Here is a 20,873-nt window from a genome sequence, read left to right as displayed (position 1 = left end):
CGACGCGCCCACAGACTCTAACCAAAGTCTGACAGATCACACGTTTACACAAACCGACTTACTGACACACCTTTACATTTATCAGATTTCCGCCAAGAACCGTAATTACAACCCAGCAGCATTGTTTGTGGGAACAGAGATGTCACAACGCTGTACGAGCAGAAAACGAGAAGAGCTGCTTGGGTTTCTGCCTGCAGAAGAACAGCGAGTCCTGAGAATGTTAACGTCCAGATGTAACACTAACGCTAATTTGACAAGGATTTATTCAATCAGTTACTACAACACGACTTGAAGCGCTTAGTCTGGAAGGATTATTATGTGTGCAGAGAATATTAAATAAACACGCGCGTAATCTCGCTATAACGCTATGATTATGTAACTGCGAGTAAGTAAAGAGGTCAGCGCCTGCGCGAAGACTTTGGCTCGGGCATGTCGATCGCGAGATCTGTTCATTACACGCGGCACGAGTGCGATTTCTATTTTATGTACCGTTCGCATTACAAAGCGCACCGATTACGGATTTCCGACAGGGGTGTGAGGACATGTGGTGTATGGCGCAGCTTCTCGTTCCTGCCCACGCACCGAGGCTCAGTTATGCAACTTATGCATTATGTTCCAAGCTCATGGGTGGATAAAATTACTAGTCCGGATGAGCAAATTTCATGCCCGGGCTATTCGATTTGTTTTTATTCATAGCTGACCAAAAGGAAACTATGACCTCAAACATGAAAACAAAAGAGCTTGTCCTGTAGCGACCGCTTTAAATTTGCAGTTGTCTTTCTTTTTCTTCTTGGTTCCAAAAGAAATGACTGAACGACTAAATTTAGCAAGGAGCGGACCGCTTCAGGACTTGCCGCTGTGTCAAAATAATCCCCGACAAATTTGTGTGATGAAGTCGATTTTCTGGTACCGAATTTGATCATTTCCCAACAACCGAACCTGCACAGGGAGAGAGTTTTTATCCGCTCCCATCTACAGTATGAAGGCTGCAAATCCAGTATACTTGTGCCAGAATTGGCTTGAGGTTATAACACTTGCATTTTATAGTTACAAACCTGAAGGGCATAGAAGATCACCTCATAAACTTTCATGATCCATGAACTGTTCTCCTCCGAGGAAGAAAAAAAAAAAAGAAAAGGGGCAATTAAGATATACGGAGGTATGTAGCACAGCAGCATCAGTGGCACAAACGTGGCGTTTCGGGCCTTAAACAGGAAGTGGGGTGTTTGGATAAATCTTGAGGCTTTGCTCAGTTTCGCTTGGCCCAGCTAACGCGAGAAAGCAGATGTCCGATTGTTTGGGAGGCGAGTGTGTATGTGTGTGAGAGAAAGTGTTTGTTTGTGGTTTGGCCTGGACAGCTGTCGGTTCCGAATGCCATTACTTCACTGGTGTTTGTTTTATTTCTCTCTCTCCTCTTTCTCTGTCTCATACACACACACACACTCTTGTTTTCAAGCCGGCCTTCTCTCTCTGGAGACAGTGTGTGCCATCTCAGGAAACAGAAGGCAAGCAAGTTGCGCTAATGAAGAGTCTTCACACACGCACACGCCAGGACATCGCGCTGCCAAGACAGACGATGAGAGACAGAAAGGAAAAAACACTGAGGAAGAGAGGGAGACAGAGAGATTGCAGATGGCATTTATACCCACTACCTCCACACACACACACACACACTCGCACTACATAAGACGTTTAATTACAGCAGACTCCTCCTGTGTGTGAATGAAAGCAGAACGAGGAGGACGAGCTGAAGGACAGCGTGCGGCTAAACACTGAATAATGCAGCACAGATGCGTTACCTTTACTTAAACATGTGACATATGAGACCAATCAGAGCGAGATCAACAGCAACCAGGCCTCAATCTGATAACACTGCTAATCAGGGTGTAGAAACTGAACTATTCTAGAAAGGACAGCGATACTGGGAGTGTGAACAGATGGTGCATCTTGGTGTAGCATGATAAGGGAATGTAAGGAATAACTGTAATAACTCTACTGTAAAACATACACAAGATATCTGTACCAGTCTGATGCACACAGAAATAAATACAAGACGCTGCATGAAAGCTCTCTAATAAATACTGTACTGATTTACATTCTGTACTTAACGTTTATGTTCTCCATTAACACTGAACGGCTATCAGATGTGTACTTAATTGTTGGGTGGGTTTTTATTTATGATCTCTTCTTAAGAACATACCGGTGGAGGTTCTATACTGTATACTGTACTGACGTCCTAAAACATTCTACTTTATTAAAGGGAAAATGTTGATTCTCTCCTAAATACTGATATCATTTCTATACTTAATGCTATACTGATCTGTGGTCAAAACGTATTATTGTACTGATTTAACTTCTGTACTGTATACTATGTTGATTTTAGGTTAAGATCCAATTTTATCAGTACCTAAGTGAAATATTCTTTCTATACAGTAGCTACTAAATACTGTACTGATTTTAGTTATACACTGAATTCTGCACTGATTTCGTTTCTATACCGAATACCGTACTGAGTTAGATTCTATACTAAATACCTTACTGATTTCATTTCTACTATATACCACACTGATTTAGTTTCTATACTGAACACGTACTGATTTCGCTTTTACTGTATACTGAATACCCCACTGATTTCGTTTATATACTAAATACCGAACTGATTTTGTTTCTATACCGAATACCGTATTTGATTTCGTTTCTATACTGAGTACCGTATTGATTTACAGTACTGATTTCATTTCTATACTGAGTACTGTGCTGATTTTGTTTCTATACTGAATACCGTACTGATTTAATTTTTATACTGAATACAGCACTGATTTCGTTTCTATACTGAATACTGTATTTGATTTCGTTTCTATACTGAATACCGTACTGATTTAGTTTCTATACTAAATACAGTACTGATTTAGTTTCTACTGTATACTGAATACCGCACTTATTTCGATTCTATACTGAATACAGTACTGATTTTATTTCTACTGTATACTAAATATCGCTATGATTTTGTTTTTATACTGAATACGGTACTAATTTCGTTTCTATACTGGATGCCGTACTAATTTTGTTTATATACTGAATACAGTACTGATTTCATTTCTATACTGAATACCTTACTGATTTCATTTCTATACTGAATACCTTACTGATTTAGTTTCTACTGTATACTGAATACCACACTGATTTCGTTTCTATACTGAATAAAGTACTGATTTCGTTTCTATACTGAATAAAGTACTAATTTCGTTTCTATACTGAATACCGTATTTGATTTCATTTCTATACTCAACACAGTACTGATATCGTTTCCACACTGAATACTGTACTGATTTCATTTCTATATTTAATACAATACAAATTTAATTTCTATACTTAATACCATACCGATTTCGTTTCTATACTGAATACTGTACTGAATACTGCTTTCTTTACTGCTAGTACCTGTTGTTGACAGGTAAAGTGTAAAGTAAAATTAGGTAAATGGTAAAATTAGCTTTGACTCAAGAAAAATGGAGTAAGCCATCACATTGTGATGTGGTCGTTTGTTGGCGTTTGGTGAGGATTTGGGGCATTTGGCAGGGGCATTACAGTTGCTTCAGTATCTTCCGCTTTCTCTAGTAAACTATTGCGTTGATTGGCTCTGTTGAGTGTCGCATATACCCACGCCTATTTTGAAGGCAAAATACAGAAGGACTGGCAAAGTTTCAAATGATGTCCAGCCAAGTTTTAAATTATGTCCAGCCAGTTTGGCATGACAAAATCGGCTGGACAGACATACAATTTTTTTCTAAAACTGGTTTTAGGCCTTTTAATGTATGAAACGTAAAGATATTATTAAAAGAGCGATTTCTGAAAAAAGGACAGGCAGTGCACTAGAGTATGCACTAATTAGACTGTGTACTGAATATACAATAAGTTCCCTCACAGGATCAATAAAGTACATCTATCCATCCATCCATCTTTCCATCTATCCATCTATCTATCTATCTATCTATCTACCAATCCATCCATGTACAGTATATAGTGCTGATTAGGCGTTGCACTAAATACAGTGTTGATTTAGGGTTTGTTCCGAGTATTGTATTGATTTAGTTTTTACACTGAGTCCTGTTTTGGTTTGGGCTGTGCATTACATACTGTACTGATTTCGATTCCGTGCTGAATTTTGATTCAGTATTTAGGATCTGTATTAATAATTTAGCTTTAGTTCTATGCTTACAGATTTAGGGTCTGGATAATGTAATTTTTTTTTGAAAACATTGAACCATTACAAGCTAAATGGCAGGAGGCGAGATGCTGTTAAAATTTTGTACTGAATTTAAAATGTTCATCTGTTTTGGTCATATTTTTCGAGACACAGGATTAAACATATTTTTGTTCACTGTCTGATTCATAACAGGACAAATTATACCTGCATATCCGTGACCCAAACAGCCCACAGTCTGCCACTTACCGCTTCCAAAGTGCGTGTGTGTGTGTGTGTGTGTGTGTGCGTGCTGATGTTAAACCAGGCAACGATGGAACTTCTTTTAAAGACTATAATTATTTGTTGAAATATTCTGAAAGGGTTCCCGGGAAAAACGCTTAAAGCAACTATATTGTATTCTGCCTTTTCAAAACATCTCCAGGAATAGAGGCACAAAAACAATTTCTAAATCAAAACCTAGAAGCTGAGTTTAATAGAATTATTCATCATTTTTTTGGAAGAAAAAAAAACAAAACTTGAAGGCAGGACCCTGAGAGACACCATCTTGTGGCTGTGGACACTTTCCGCTCGGCGTCTAAAGGTCATCTTGTTTTCTCCCGCATCTCCAACGTGCCAAACTAGGCTTAAAGGTCAGGCCACGGAGGTTAAAGCGATAAGCTGATATGCAAATGCTGTCTGTACCTTAAAATCACATTAATGGCTATTTACAGGAGGTGTGTTAACACTTTTTTACATCAGCCACAAAACTGATTCACGGCCAGCACCAGAAACTCTATAGCGCTCTCTTCCTCCTCCTGCAGTCTCATCTAAAGGTGATAACTCTGGCACTTTCGCTGTGGCTTTGGCTCCAGCCCTCGTAGGGACATTAACAGCCTGCTACTTACTGCAATTGTTGTTGTTTTCTTGCGGGCGCTTGGTGTTGCAAATTGCTTCATTAAGCGAGCCCCCTCTGTGCCTTATTGTTTAACTGCCCTGCAGTGTGTGATCTTTCCTGGGAAAGGCTTTACACGTTGGCTGGAGTGTACCCAGTGTTCGAAATTAGGTCAAGTGAAACAACAAATCAATAAGATGTTACAGAATTTATTCACGTAGCTATTAATGAGTCTGACAGGCAGAGTATTGAGTGCCACGTTTCCACAATCGGAACGTTTAGCACTATAATAGCTACACCAAATGTTTGGAAAAATATCAGCTACAGGTATTGGGCTGTGAATAAGGCTTTCCATATTTCTTACAGATTTCTAACATTTAGTAAAAGTACAAAGTGATCTTTTCCTGCTCCACACTCCAGTCCATTAGGTGGCGCCTTTGGCACCAGACACCCAGAAGTTCAAAAGAAGAAGATGCTATATTCTTCCAAAACAAGGGGATTTTACGGAAGATGCAAAAGGTTTTACGTTTTGCGCAGAAGTTTTGGTAAAGTTGTTTAGGATTTCATTCATTTTAACCCTTCTAACATTTGCCAGTTTACCTCAACAACTTTAAACGGGCGACTCGATTCTGGATCGAACAGGAACAACCTTGTTCAGTGGATGTTCCACAACATTAAAGGCACCAATAAATAAGTTATCAACTATCAATATTAATACTGCCCGCTCCACGTATTTTATTCCCTTTATGTTAAATAAAATACCAGACTATTTTAAAGATTCTCATTTGGCCTGGAACATGGTGTAAAATATTTAAGAAGTTTGTACCATACAGACTAAATTCAACGAAAAAAAAAAGCAGTAAAAAAGTAATCATCTTTGTCTTTCGGCTGTTCCCTTTCAGGGCGCCACAACGAATCATCTGCCTCCACCTAACCCTATCCTCTGCTTCCTCTTCTCTCACCCCTACTAAACTAACTTTATGTCCTCTCTCACTGCATCCATAAATCTCCTCTTTGGTCTTCCTCTAGACCTCCTGTCTGGCACTTCCAACCTCAGCATCCTTCTACCAATATGCTCACAATCTTCCCTCTCAACATGTCAGTAAAAAAAGTAATAGGAGCACTAAAAAACAGACACATGTAATAAAATGCCAGATTAATGTCTAGCCTTAATATCCTATGGCGAGTGATTGACAGGCTTTTATCTGAGACACCGGGCAGCCGGCTACAACACTCACCATCCTGTGGCAGCACCATTTGTCTTCATAGCACAACATTGTTGGGTGTTGTTTTAAATTCTGTGTGGTGTGTGTTTGTGTGTGTAAGTGCGTACATAAATCAATATCAAGCTAGCTGCATGGAATGTTTCGCAACTTTCAAACGTTCTGATAATGGCAAAATAAAAGTGTTTTATCAAATTACAGATCCGTGAATCAACGTTCGACTTTTTTACCATTGCGATTTTTAATTTGTTTCGATTCAAAAGCACGTTTGATTTTTAACAAATTAAGTATTTATAACTTTTTTTTCATGCCTACCCCATGTTCTGCTCTACACTCCAGTCCAGTAAATGTCGGTAATGCACCATCCGCCAATGTTGACGAAGGCCCGAAATCGATTCCCAGCCAATCCCCAAACCCGGATAAAATAGGACGTGTTGCGTCATGACGGGAGCAGCCGAAAAATCAACAAGAACTTCGCAACGGTTGGACACCACAGCAGGCCACCTGATCCGCACAACAACTTGCAACAGGTTTTATGCCAAATTCCCTTCCTGATGCAACCATCACATTATATCCAGGCTTGGAACCGGCACCCAATCCAGAAGCTGGGAATCAAACCCAGGCCTTCCGCATGGTAGACAAGAAACCTACCACTGAGACACCGATGAATGAAAGACCAACAAAAACAACGTCAAATTAAATTGATTATGAATTGGAAACTTATTAATCGGTTGGGTCAATCAAATGAATGTCTAAAAGATTATAATTTTTGAAATATATTATAACAAAATAAAGATATATATAAAATCATGATATTAATATGATATAAAACAGCGTTACTTCGCTAAATCGCGAAGAAGAAAAAAGGTTTTCTACCGTGATAATATCGTGGTGGTCCATGGTGATTCCTATCCCATACCAAAACAGTGTTGTACAATCAACTAATAATCATTAATATTATTAATAACTTCATAATTATTTCTTATACAAATTGATTATTTCATATTTATAAAATTTTTCTTCATGAGAGACATAAAGCCTAAAATAAAAATTATATGAGAATATTAAAATGTAATTATTTTAGTTATCTGTCGCAATTAAAATTCAACATGATTTATCATTATTATTGGATTGTACACTGCGCTGGAATTTATTTTTTAGGAATAAATAAATGGTGGCTTTACATTACTTGTGGAGAGAGTTGGTACAAGGTGAATAATGTGTACTTTTTTCATGCTTTAGAACAACAACAGCTGGACACTATCGCCTAAGAAGTTATGATCTTGATATTATGGGATGTCCAGTTTTTAAGACGTTGGTGAGTGAGCAGGAGGAGAAGGAAAAAAAAAAAAGCGCAGCTCAGATGGACCAGACAGACTTTGGTGGAGCCGGATGAGGGGGAGGATGGTGTGTGTGTGTGTGTGTGTGTGTGTGTGTGTGTGTGTGTGTGTGTGTGTGTGTGTGCGTGTGTGTGTGTTACTGTCTGTCTGTCTGTCTGCATCCATCAGCTGTCTTACTACCAAGAAGAGAGTTGGAGCAAGAAAAAGCAAGAGAGAGAGAGAGAGAGAGAGAGAGAGAGAGAAAGAGAGAGAAGGGGAAAAAAAGCCATGATTAAAATAAGACCTAGGGAATTCTGCGTCATTTCATTACCAGACACAGGAAGACAGACACAGGGCCTCAACAAGCAGAACACAATGACCGAGACATATAGGAATGCATTTGGAAAAAAGAGAGAGAGAGAGAGAGAGCGAGAGAGGTGAAAAAAGGGGAGAATGCATGCAAAGAATAGAAAGAAAATAAAAGGAGAAAAGGGAGGACTAATGAAAGAGAGATATATAGAGAAAGAAAGAAAGAAAGAAAGAAGGGGTGACGAATAAACTGAAAGACAGGAGAAAAGTGAAGGACAAACAGAGGAACAGGGAGAGAGAATGACGAAGTGAAAGAAGGATAAGAGAGAGAGAGAAAGAAGGATAAAAGAGAGAAAGAGAGAAGCTTGTAAAAAGGTCAACATGCTCCATCCTGTACACAGCACCACCCTGCTGTAAAACTCCATAAGATTCAGCAGCTCCTCTGCTGAATAAATTGTGTGTGTGTGTGAGAGAGAGAAAGTGAGAGAGAGAGGGAAAGAAAGAGAGCATGAGCATGCGGGCGTGAAAGAGAGAGAGAGAGAGAGAAAAGGGCGAGAGAGAGAGAGAGAGCGAGAGCGAGAATAATGAAATAAGATGACAGGCGCCTGCAGCGCGGACACAGGAAGGGGAGGAGCTATGTCTGGAGGCTCGTCTCCTGCTGGCCAATCAGAGCGAGTCTGGCTCGGCTCGCCTCCACTCCAGCCTACTCATACCTCCGCACGAAAACCACCCTGGCACAGAGACAAAGAGAGAGAGAGAGAGACGAAAAACAAGACACGATGTGCAGAGACGAAGAAACGCAGGCCGCTAAGAAAGATGGAAAGAAACGTGGGAAAAAGTCATTCTAAAATCTGATGAGAAATAAACGTTTTTACAAGAAGAAAAAGGGATAGATCATGTGAAAAATATGTTATTAAAAGCGCAAAAAATAAAAAAAGAAGGAAAGAAAGAAAGAAGAGACAGATCATGTAAAAAATAAAGATTAAAAAAACAAAAATAGGTGAAGGAAAGAAATGATGGTGTGAAAGTAGTGTTATGCAACAAGGAAAGACAGACAGATAGATAGATAAGTGATTGTCAATGTGATAGATGGTAAGTGCACAGAAGTAAATGTTGAAAATGGATCAGAAATAAATGATATCTGTATTAATAATTGCTTTTATCTCAGCTTTTATGTTTTTATAAAAAAAAAAGAGAGAGAGATAAAAAAGTAAAACTATTGTGTTTGTATGCGAGCAATCCGAGAAATTACATTGGACAAAGGGAAGGAGCAAGAACCGAACAGAAAAGGAGCAATAAGGTGCAGTGGTAGAGACAGGCGGAAAGAATAAGATATAAGGAAGAAGTGAAAAAAAAAAAACGAAAACAAAGATCAAGGGAATAACAAGAAGTAGTGAGGGACGATTAAAAAAATAAATTACAAGAGTGCGAAAGAAAAAAAGGACAGAAAAACAGGGTGAGGGAGAAACGAAGACTTAAGTGAAACCACAGACAGATGGAGAACGAGAGAGAGAGAACGAAAGAGAGAGAGACGGAGAAAAAAGGGGAGGGGGTGCAGTCATGGTCTCGTCCGCAGGATGAACTCTGTCTGGCTTTAAAGTTGGGAAGCGTCTACAGAACACCTGCAGCGGCGAGGACACACACAGCGGGGAGACTCTCCTCTGCGAGCACCGCTCCATGTCTTACGTCTCGCAGCATCACAAAAACAACTACAGCTCAATCGCTCTGACAGGAAAAAGACTACATTCACCGCGTCTGTATCCTGCAGAATCGATAAGAAGCACACTGATACACATCGTCAGAGGGGAAAAGACGCACACGGCAGGGTCAGAGACAGTAAACTGGTCTGTGTGTGTTCGTGTGCATGTGTACCAGCTTTCCAGCAGACCACACACTGCGTTCGTACTGACTACTGAACCGTGGCTCTGCTCGTCCTTTAAACACCGTTCAACGCTGGCCACTTTGAGGGAGGATTCATTCAAGCCCTTTCCCAGCGTGCGTGCGAAACGAGGTGTTTTTTTTCCGTTTGATTCATGGCACAAAAATGCTGCGGTTCCTGACAACTCTCTAACTGGTTTCGCTTTCATGTGAAATGGCCAACGAAATTACCAACTTATTTAAAACTGATGACTAAGTAGCCATTAAAAGAAAAAACCTTTGTGACTCATTTTACAGTAAAAGCTTTCCTTTTCGTTAAAAAAAAGAAAATGCGCTCGTTTTTATATTTACGCCCTAAAAAAGATGCGCTGATGATGCGAACTGTTAAAAGTTTTTGTTTTTTTTATAAACTGAGCCAGAATGGCCAGACTGATTGCGAACTGACAGAATGTCTTCAGTTCCTTACATGAACATGCTTTACAACCCTGGCGAGCTGAAAAGCATCTCATGATTGCTTCGTACCATGCCTCGCAGAGAATTCCTTTCTCCCTGGTCCCCACTGGGCAGATTTCACGTTAGGAATATTGTTCTGTACCCGAGTACAATTGCACATCCACACACTCCAATACAGCAGGTTTGTAATCCCCCAATAAACATAAAGGGTGGACAGGGATAGATCAGGTGTTACGGTGCTGATCAGGAGGGCCTCGGTTCGAGCCCCACTCCGCCAGGTTGGAAGCTTCATCAAGATCCTTCACCACTTACAATCTGGCATCGAGCTGGCAAATCCAACCCTGTGAGTAACTGCCACAGAAACGGAAGATATATCTCCTGGGTGGGGAGTATCCGTCGTGCAACGTGCCAGACGGCTACCTCACCCCCCCTAATCCTAATAAACAAAAGTAGAAAACGAGGACATAGAAGTCTATCTCCATGTTTTTGCTGTAGGTAACTTTCATATGTGATTCGAACAGTGCCCGAGATCAAATGGACCCATGTATGGTACGATGATCTACACCCTGGGACGGTACAGAACGTTGACTTTACACACATGTAACACACTTTGGGGACAAGTGTTCAAGTGCCCGAGTCCCAAGAGTGAAAGCACCTACCTTAGGAGAGGTGTTGATGCTGATTCAGTTCTGCAGGCACCACTCTCTACAAGTGTGGAGATCTGATAAGCAACTCAGAATGCACACCTTGGCTTGGGGAGGAATCAATGCCAAACCTGTGGTTCTGCACAAACCACGCTTTACAAATGTGGTTATCTGAAAAGCTTCTTAGAGTGCGGGCCTTAACTTGGGTAAGGTATATATAAATGCCAATCCTTTGGTCCAACCAGCGCACCGAACTTTACAAAAGTGCTGATACGAAAAACATCTCCGAATGTAGCCCTTGGCTTGGGGAAGGCATCTACGGTTCCGCATACACTACTCGTTTAAAGAGCGGTAAGCTGAAAAGCATCTCAGAATAAAAACGTCTTCTTAAGTTTGGCGAGCGCCATTCTTTACAACTGTGATGAGCAGAAAAGCAACCGAGATTGCATTATAGGGTTCTCATCCTGTGAGCCAAGAACTTGGAAATACAGTGGCCACAAGTTGTCCAGTCGGCTAAAGATTGGACCGATCTATCAGCAGAATTTGGTGTCAAAAGCAAGAATCCAAGAATCCAACCTGTTCTTTTATGGGTTCAAGGTGCGGGAAATGTTTTCTTGACACACGCTGAGAACCTTACCAGTACCAATGCAACTTTATTTAAATGCTATTAGAGAATTACTGCTGAGCACCTGACCACAATCTACTCTTCTTGACCTGATGTGCTTCCTCCAGCACGAAACAAAGACCTGAGTAGTATTGGAATCTTGTTAAAACACAGTTTAGTGAACTGTAGCGATGTTCAAAAAATCTACCAGAGAAAGTTTTCCTTTAGAAATAAAGAAGGTAAAAAAATCAAAAAAGGAAACGACAGATACTTTAAAAAGAAACTCAATTATAGTAACATAAAGTATAACTTTATTACAAACCTCTGGACATGTGTAAAGATTTGGCATTTGTTTTGTTGCCATGCAGCGTCCCAAGTTCTGACCTCATCCCCCAAACTCAACCTTCGTTCTTTTCCTTTTTAGCGCCGTACCAACATCAAGCCTCCACTTACACAATCCCACAAATAGCTGCTCTTTCCATGTGGAAGCCATTAAGCCCTTTTCATAAAGTCACCTACTACGGGGTACGTCTGGAGGCTCACCATTATAAAACACTTTTAGGGATTTTAGAAAAGAACACTCCCAAACTATTACCAGAACCCCATCAATGGGAAGGGGGTGAGCAGTGGAAGCTCTGCAGGACGCCGTCACGTGTTGGGGCTAATTAGTACCGCGAAGACGCGAGAAACTCGGGAGGTCCTCCAGGTGAAACGTTTGGACATAACGTGCTGGAAAAAAAAAGTCTAATGAGCACATTGTAAATTCATGAGTGTGGATTAGTAACAGGAGCCGCAGGTGTTTACACTTAAACATACACAACACATAGGACGAGTTTGTTAACGCATGCTGAATATACGTAATAAGATCTTTATTCTGGATCATGTTCCACGAAACCGCAAACATAAACACCTCCGGTGCAGGCTGTGGACCTTTAACGCTGTGGTTCTTCAAGTGAGATCGGTAAAGCATAGCCAGGGGATCTACAACTTTTTAGCCAGAGGATCTTTTCAAGAATTTTTTTTATTTTATTTCCAACAGTAGTGGAAATCAAAACCCACTATTATTTCGAAGACGTATTATTGAGTTGTTATATTTATTAGCCTGGTCACTTGAGTCACACTGTGGAGTTGGCTCTAATGTGCTTATAATAATAACAGACTTATAAAAATAATGCTTATGAACTATATATATGTCTGGAATTTATTTGACTATTTTAGGGGTTGCCCCCAGTATCCTGAGGACTAATGTAACACAATCGACAACAATCAGAAGAGCAATCCAATCCAGGAAGGTACAGCAGGGCACGTTCATGCAAGTGTCAAACGATATCATGAAAAAACCGAGGCTTGTAAGCAGCAGGACGTTTGGCGATCCATGGATGGCATTTGAAACGAGTTCTCAGAGTGGCCTTCTTTAAGGAAAGCCTTGGTCGAAATTTCTTTTAAAGCAACAACGCATTCTAATCATAAACCACTACGTTAATGCTTTAGTTTGCAGCAAATCGTTAAAAAAAACTCTAGAATGTATGTTTGCCCATTTATTTCTGTAGCTTGTTTGATTGACAAAATCTATGATTTATTATTTTTTTTAAAGGATATTTTTGCTGTATCGCACAATAAGAAAAAAGAAAACAAATTCACTGAATTAGCAAAATGCAAACTTGCATCTAGTGCATTAATAACCCAAGAAACTTAACAGATGATTTTTATCATTTTTTTTTATCATCGTGCTGATGGGTTCTCGATTCCGATTGGTCGGAAACTCTGGGTTCATTTTCTATAACAGCAGCTCTGACAATCACTCCATGAATGTTAAGTCACTCGCTTTAATCATTTTGGTATTTTTATAATTAAAACGTGCGGGTAAGAATTTCTACGAGGATATGTTTTTGCAGCAAATTTTGTAAGGAGTCTCCAGTGTCAGAACTTGAAAGTATGTTAAAGTTTTCAGGATGGACAAGTTTTCTTTTTACCGAGCTGAATTTCTTTTTCGGTCTAATCATCATTGAGTGAAAAGAGAGCCTTGTGAGGGACTGACTGTGACAGTGTTTAAAGCCGCTGTGATGTAATAAGTGAAGCTCCTGTGATGTAATACGTAAAGGCTTTGTGATGTAATGAAAAATCGTTAAACTATCAGCTGAATAAACAGTCCGATTGTGTTATTGTTTAATAAAAAATAATAATAATTGCAATCACGGACACTTCACTATAACATGTACGATATAAAAACATCTGGCTCATCACACCGCTGGATCATTGGTTATTTTCTATACATACATACATATACTACGTACATGCCTTTGGTTTGTGTGGTGGTGTTTTCTTTTTGAAAGACTTTTGAATTCAAGAGTTAAAATCACACATTGTACCCATATACAGCACAAAGCGATTTCACCAAGAATTCGGTTAATTTCAAAACACTTTTGTCCTGAATTCAAAGTATAAACACTCACATATTACAGACAGGAATTTGTCAAACAGCATAGCGAAAGAAAGTCATTCATGCAAGTGTGAAACTTTGTGGGGCAGCTATAAAAGACGCATGACTCATAGATGTGTTTCTTCCGCAACTGAAAGCTGTTCATTTCAAAAGAAAAAAAAAATTATGATGTTTCCATGATTCCATTCTCCTGCTTTCTGTAAAGGCAGCAGAAACAAACACACAAACAAAAACAAAAATAATAATAATAGTATTAAACTCAAAAACGTATTACAAATTATTTGCAGTATTTAGTTTTCTTACTATAATAATAATAATTATTATTATTATTATTGTTGTTGTTGTTATTATAATTACAACTGGAAATTGCAAAACTGGAAATAATTGAGACTTGATCGCATTCTGTTTTCTTATTAGTATCGTACAGAGCTCTTAAATGGACACGAAAGAAAAGAAATAGACAAAAACAAACAAATAAAAAAAGACATAAAAATAAGGATCTCTTTCATCGTTTTAGTGACTAATTTATTCCAGAGGCTTTAAATTAGGATTATGTCCCAGTTTCATCCTAGGTTTCCCACAAATAGACAAGGCAGCATTCTTTTAACCAATTATAACCCAGAAGACGAAATCTCTTAACCTTAAACAGGCCTGATAACACAAGCTGGCTTGCAGATTTGTAATCGTTTTTTATTTCAATCGTTATAATCAATAATATCAATCATTTATACACTAATGTGTTTAAGGCCTTGTTCACACAGGTGGTAAAATCAAGCATTTTTCTGGCGTTCGTAGCGTCCGGTGAGAGTGGATCAAGCGCCGAAGGTTTTCTACACATAGGAGTCAATGAGAGTGTTTCTGGCGGCCTTTTCTTGGCGTTCAAATCCCAACAAACGCAAGGAAAGCGGTTCTAGTGCGTTTTCTTCGCGTTCATTTTATGCTTCGGAGGACCGGATATATCCCATGATCGTCCATGCACAGGAAAAAAGCTAAATAAAATGTCAGCGCATTGTGGCATTGCACCAGCTGCAGCAGACAATCAAAAGTGGAAACTGACATCCAACAGTAATTGGCAAACCTGCGCGGAAAAAAAACTTCCTTTAATCCCACGTTGTGCAGTCAGAGGGTGAACCCAGTAGCGGCGGCGATTTTTTCTTTCCCTACGTCGCCGTATTACGAAAATTTTTAAAACAAGAAGATTAATGTCTAATATAGCAAAATGGTCCATATTAAAAGGAGGCACCTCAAATAAAACGACAAGGGCTTTCATATCCAGTTCCCGACACTGCCTCCACAGGTTAACACACAAACTACAACTTGGGTTGCAGGCTGGCGTTAGACAGAGCCAAACGAACGCCAGTGTAGAAGTCAATCGAGCGCCAATACAAAATGCAGCATACACGTCTAGGATGTTCAGAGCGCGTTTGTTCACCAAAAAATGTAACGCCCGTGTGAACAAGGCCTTCTGCACAAACTGACGCACAGAAAAATGGGCAAAAAAAATCACAGCGATTGAAGCCCCGCCCTCATGCTCTAGTTTTTCAACCAATCATAGTCGAGACAGAATTCTTGCAATCAATCATAGCGCAAAAAGCAGGACTTCTTCGCCTTACTCTGAGGCTCGCGAACAGTCTTAGCAGGAATCGTTTTCCTCATTTTCCATTATTTTGTAATTTACTATAAGTGTTTTTGTCCAGCAATGACTACTTTTTTTTTTTTTTTTTACACTGACCCGGATATACGCTCATCCATCTGAGGCCAAAAAAAAAATTAAATCCCATGTATTTTTTTCCCTCCTGTTTTTGCCGCTTTCATATTTTTTTCCTCTGATGTCCCTTAAGGGGCTCGCTGTATTTTTCCTGTGGTCTTGTTCAGGCTAAACTTCACAAGAGAAGAACAAAAGTGGTATCCTGCGACCACTGTTCTACTGCTGTTGTGTATTCTTAAGAATAAAATCATTATTTTAAAATATTTTTTTGCTCCTATACTTCATGCTGTTATTTCATTACAGAAAGGCAGGAAACATGACTCCCAATTCAACTCCAGCTTCGCGCCTAATGGTTTAAGCAACTCGGTGAAGCATTCAAATTAAATCCTATTTTCCTTTTGTACACATACCCTCGCTGAGGTTTACAGATTGAACCACGTTATCGAACATGTGGTGAAGGTTTGCAGAAAGGACTGCAGAACTGCAGTGTAATGGTCAGAGGAGGAACACACCGATTAGACGTAACTGTTTCCTGTGTAAAGCAAAATATCAGATACAAACGTGTGTGTAAATATATTTATACAGTGGGGCAAAAAAGTATTTAGTCAGCCACCAATTGTGCAAGTTGGCTTCTACTTTTTATCATAAGAGTACCTCAACTATGAAAGACAAAATAAGAAAAAGTAAATCCAGAAAATCACATTGTAGGATTTTTAAAGAATTTATTTGCAAATCATGGTGGAAAATAAGTATTTGGTCACCTACAAACAAGCAATAATTTCTGGCTTTCACAGACCTGTAACAACTTCTTTAAGAGGATCTCTGTCCTCCATTCGTTACCTGTATTAATAGCATCTGTTATCAGTATAAAAGACACCTGTCCACAACCTCAAACAGTCACACTCCAAACTCCACTATGGCCCAGACCAAAGAGCTGTCGAAGGACACCAGAAACAAAACTGTAGACCTGCACCAGGCTGGGAAGACTGAATCTGCAATAGGTAAGCAGCTTGGTGTGAAGAAATTAACTGTGGGAGCAATTATTAGAAAATGGAAGACATAAAAGACCACTGATAATCTCCCTCGATCTGGGGCTCCATGCAAGATCTCACCCCGTAGGGTCAAAAAGGTCACAAGAACTGTGAGCAAAAATCCCAGAACCACACAGGGGACCTAGTAAATGACCTGCAGAGAGCTGGGACCAAAGTAACAAAGGCTACCATCAGCAACACACTGCGCCTCCAGGGACTCAAATCCTGCAGTGCCAGACGTGTCGCCCTGCTTAACCCAGTACATGTCCAGGCCCATCTGAAGCAATTGGATGATCCAGAAGAGGATTGTGACAATGTCATATGGTCAGATGAAACCAAAATAGAACTTTTTGGTAAAAACTCAACTTGTTGCTGAGTTGCATCCAAAGAACACCATGCCTACTGTGAAGCATGGGGGTGGAAACATCATGCTTTGGGGCTGTTTTTCTGCAAAGGGACCAGGACGACTGATCCGTGCAAAGGAAAAAATTGAATGGGGCCAGGTATCGTGAGATTTTGAGTGAAAACCTCCTTCCATCAGCAAGGGCATTGAAGATGAAACGTGGCTGGGTCTTTCAGCATGACAATGATCACAATATACTTGAAGAAATATATATACATTTTTTCTTCTACAAATGAAAGGATGAGTGTGTAAACGCAGGTTAGGGATCGTGGGCAACAACGAGCACCGCTACATCCTGTACTCATTACGTCTGCACACTCCGGCCTTTTTAATGCCTCTGAAAGCTCGGGAAATGACTGCAAGTTTGCAATTTGTGCGTTACTGAATCTGAAGAACTGTACCTTTGCCTGTGTGTGTGTGTGTCCACAAGGCAAATTGAAACCCGAGGCACAGCCAAAGACTTTGCGACGATGCAAACAAGCAGAGTTACATCACAGGGATCGGAGGTCACCGAGCACTGATTCGACAAACAAACACTCGGTGTGCCAATGGAGCAAAACTCCTCCTTCACTGGTCAAAGCTTCAGGCAGCTATTCAAGCTGTTCCCCAGCTTCATTGTCTTTACTGCGCTTTTATAAAATGGAAAAAATACAAAGAGGCAGAATTTGTCATAAACAAGTAATAAATCACCCGCTAATATATATATATATATATATATATATATATATATATATAAAAATTAATTGTTCTTAGGAACATTTCTACGATACAGGGTTTGTAGGTGATGATACGCTAACAAACTGCCGACAGCACCAAATAAAAACCCTTGATTATATTTTGTTATCTACAAAAATAGACTTCTTAAAATTAATTTATAAAAATGCATCTACACGTTCAGATGGATTTCACGTGTTACATAGGGGTTTTGACAAGCTGATTTAATTTTCCTCCTAATGTGACCTCATATACGAAGAGCCCCTCCCCCAGCTTGACGCTCAGCTCTGCTGTTTGATGCAGGGGCGTGGCTCAGCAGTAGCTCATTTACATAAACACTGAAACTGTGCATTCTGAGAAAAAGAGAAATTAAGAGGTATGAAAATCAACAGTGAATTTAAAGGAAACAAAATCGGGCAAAAGTCATGAGCCACCCTCATGTGATGTCTTCATATTTTCCTTCTAAAGACTCAGACTTCCCTGTGTTTTTAATGCAATGTTGAGGAATAATTCTCCAGGATCCCTGAAGAACTTTTTCGTCTCTCTTTTTCAGTCCACTCCTTGTACCTGAGCAGTCTCAGAGGAATGTTTTTGTTTGTTAAGCCACACAGTGACCTATGAATCATTCAAATGATCTAAATTAAGGCATGAACCAATGAGAATACTGGTGATGCTGAATGCTGAGTGGTTGGAACAGACGAGAGGGGAAACGCGGTTGATCCTGAGGTTGTTACATAAACGACCAATTTTTAAATTGTATCTTTCGGCACTCTGCAGCCTGTTGCACTAGGCTGCTCAATATTTTTGCACATTACTGTATTCACTTCAGTTCAATTTTATTTTTTAATGCTTTTAACAATGGTCATTGTCGCAAAGCAGCTTTACAGAATCGAATGAAAATATGTCAGCTGACACACACATACACACTTTGTGGAAGCTTTAAGTCTTAGGATTATTCAAAACTTTGATGTTAATTATAGGTAAAATACATTTTAACAAGTGTAACTAGACATTTATAACATCTCCATAGAAAACACAGAAATGATAACAGGGTGTCGAAATGTTTAGTTCATTTTTTAAAGCTGTGTTAATTGAAATGAGAATAAATCTTATTAACTAGGACTGTAAATTAATTCTGCATTTATATTTAAAAAATACTAAACTGAATTTTGATTGTGATTCTCCTTTCATCATTTACAACTTTGCATTATTATTATTATTATTATTATTATTTTTTACTTTTTTAAAGGCCAAGTTTGTTGTCATGGCAATATCAAATGAGTAAATTTGACTCAAACAGCTTGGGAAATATTTATTGCTTTTTTAGTAAATAAAAAAAGTATTTCCATTGCTTTTTAATTAGAAAAAGCATAACAAATATATAAATTAATATTTAAAAATATTCATCATAAAGTGTTTATGAATTATGTAGTTATGTGGTTTATTCCTAAACATCTCTGCAATACTTATGTGGGTTTTTAAAGTGTAGTAAAAAAGTATTTACTGTGCTTTTTTGTTTGGTTGGTTATTTTTCATTAGACCAAAGGCATAAAAAGTTATAAATCTAAATTTTACAAATCTAATCATAAGGTATATATAGTTGTGGTTTATTCCTAAACATCTCTGTAATATTTTTTGTGTGGTTTGGGTGTTTTTTTTTAGCTTAGTAAAAAGTATATCCTGTGCATTTTCATTAGACAAAAAAAAAATAATCAAAAGAGACATCTATATTCATGTAGTTATGTGGTTTATTCTTAAACATCTCTTTAATTATTATTTTTTTTTGTAAAAGCAGCTGACTGATTTTCGACGTTTCATTTTTATTTATTTATTTATTTCTACTATTTTTCAATCAAACGAAATGCAATTACGCCACTGATTTCAGTCATATTCCTGAGAAACACCCAAAGCCCACATGTGCATACAACACGGTTACATCCCAAATAGCTCGATACAAAACACTTAGGGCTCTAGTTTTAGGGTCTCCATTAGGTAACTGCGCAGCGCGCGGAGTGCATTAGGGGAAGCCGTTAGGAGTCGGATTGGGATAAAGCCTCGCTGCTGCTCTTGCTGCGCTGCACCGCTCCCCTCTCTCTCTCTCTCTCTCTGTCTCTCTCTGCTCCTGTCCTACCTGCAGCTGCTGAACTCACCCTGGGTTGCCAAAAAATGTCTCCAGGCAACTCTGCGAAAGTTTTCCAAACACATTTGTAAAGAAATAAGACTTTGTTAGCTTTCCATACATCACCGTGTACACATAATTAGCAAAACAACATTAGCCAAGTTAAACCTGAACCTGCGCAGTTGGACCATTTTATTTTATTATTTATTTTTATAATGTTGTTGTTGAAAATGAGTTGGACTTTCAATAGTGTTTTATAAGCTAGCAAAGCTAATAATAATAATAAAACTAGCACAAGTTTCCTGGCGGTATTATTATTATTTTTTTTTTTTGCAGCAGTAAAGAAACTAACGCGCATACTAGCGTACTGCGCAGCACACACACACTCATACACACACTGTTCTCCTGTAGCGCGCAGTGCGCGAGTGTGTGAGTGTGGACGCTAGCAGTGTTTATGTGTGTGTCAGCATGGCTAGCCCGTTGGAGCCCCTCACACGCCAAACTCACTCGCTTCTCCATGAGGGAAAAAAAAAACTACATTAGAATAAAAGTATACATTACCAGGGGAGATCCGACTTGACCTTCGAACCATCCAAATCCTGGTGTTCACTTCCAACACAGCGTTAATTCCACACAAAATGGGTGTACATAGATAGAATGTTTTTTTCTCTCTCTACTCGTCAACCACCAAAGAGGTGGACATCATCGACTCGGATAAGCCCCGCCCTTCGGCTCAGCAGCTCTGCGTGTCTACATACCCTCTCTCACCGGCAGCCAATCACAATCAAGTTTGGTAAATACCCTCTCCGCGGATTGGTCCTCGAGGATGACAGCTTGATTCTGATTGGGCAAACGGAACTCCACTGACTACACCAGCATACACGTTTAGGGGTGTGTCCTGACGTCATCCGCTAGCCAGGGAAGCGGTAAACAATCCAGTGCTTCTTTAT

General features: G+C 39.3%; 1 protein-coding gene across 1 annotated transcript in view; it reads right to left on the bottom strand.

Annotated features, from left to right (window-relative positions):
• The window catches only part of vdra (vitamin D receptor a), a 62,332-nt gene extending 41,709 nt beyond the window's left edge, over positions 1-20,623 (bottom strand). The window contains exon 1 of the mRNA XM_053482365.1: positions 20,485-20,623. Coding sequence (XP_053338340.1) covers positions 20,485-20,515 — 31 coding nt within the window. The 5' untranslated portion in view covers positions 20,516-20,623. The remainder of the gene's footprint in view (positions 1-20,484) is intronic.
• Between the last annotated feature and the right edge of the window lie 250 nt (positions 20,624-20,873).

This window comes from Clarias gariepinus, chromosome 22 (genome assembly GCF_024256425.1).
Source record: "Clarias gariepinus isolate MV-2021 ecotype Netherlands chromosome 22, CGAR_prim_01v2, whole genome shotgun sequence".
Classification (NCBI taxonomy): Eukaryota; Metazoa; Chordata; class Actinopteri; order Siluriformes; family Clariidae; genus Clarias; species Clarias gariepinus.
The sequence above is the reverse complement of the archived record's forward strand: the minus strand, read 5'-3'. Positions and strand labels throughout refer to the sequence as shown.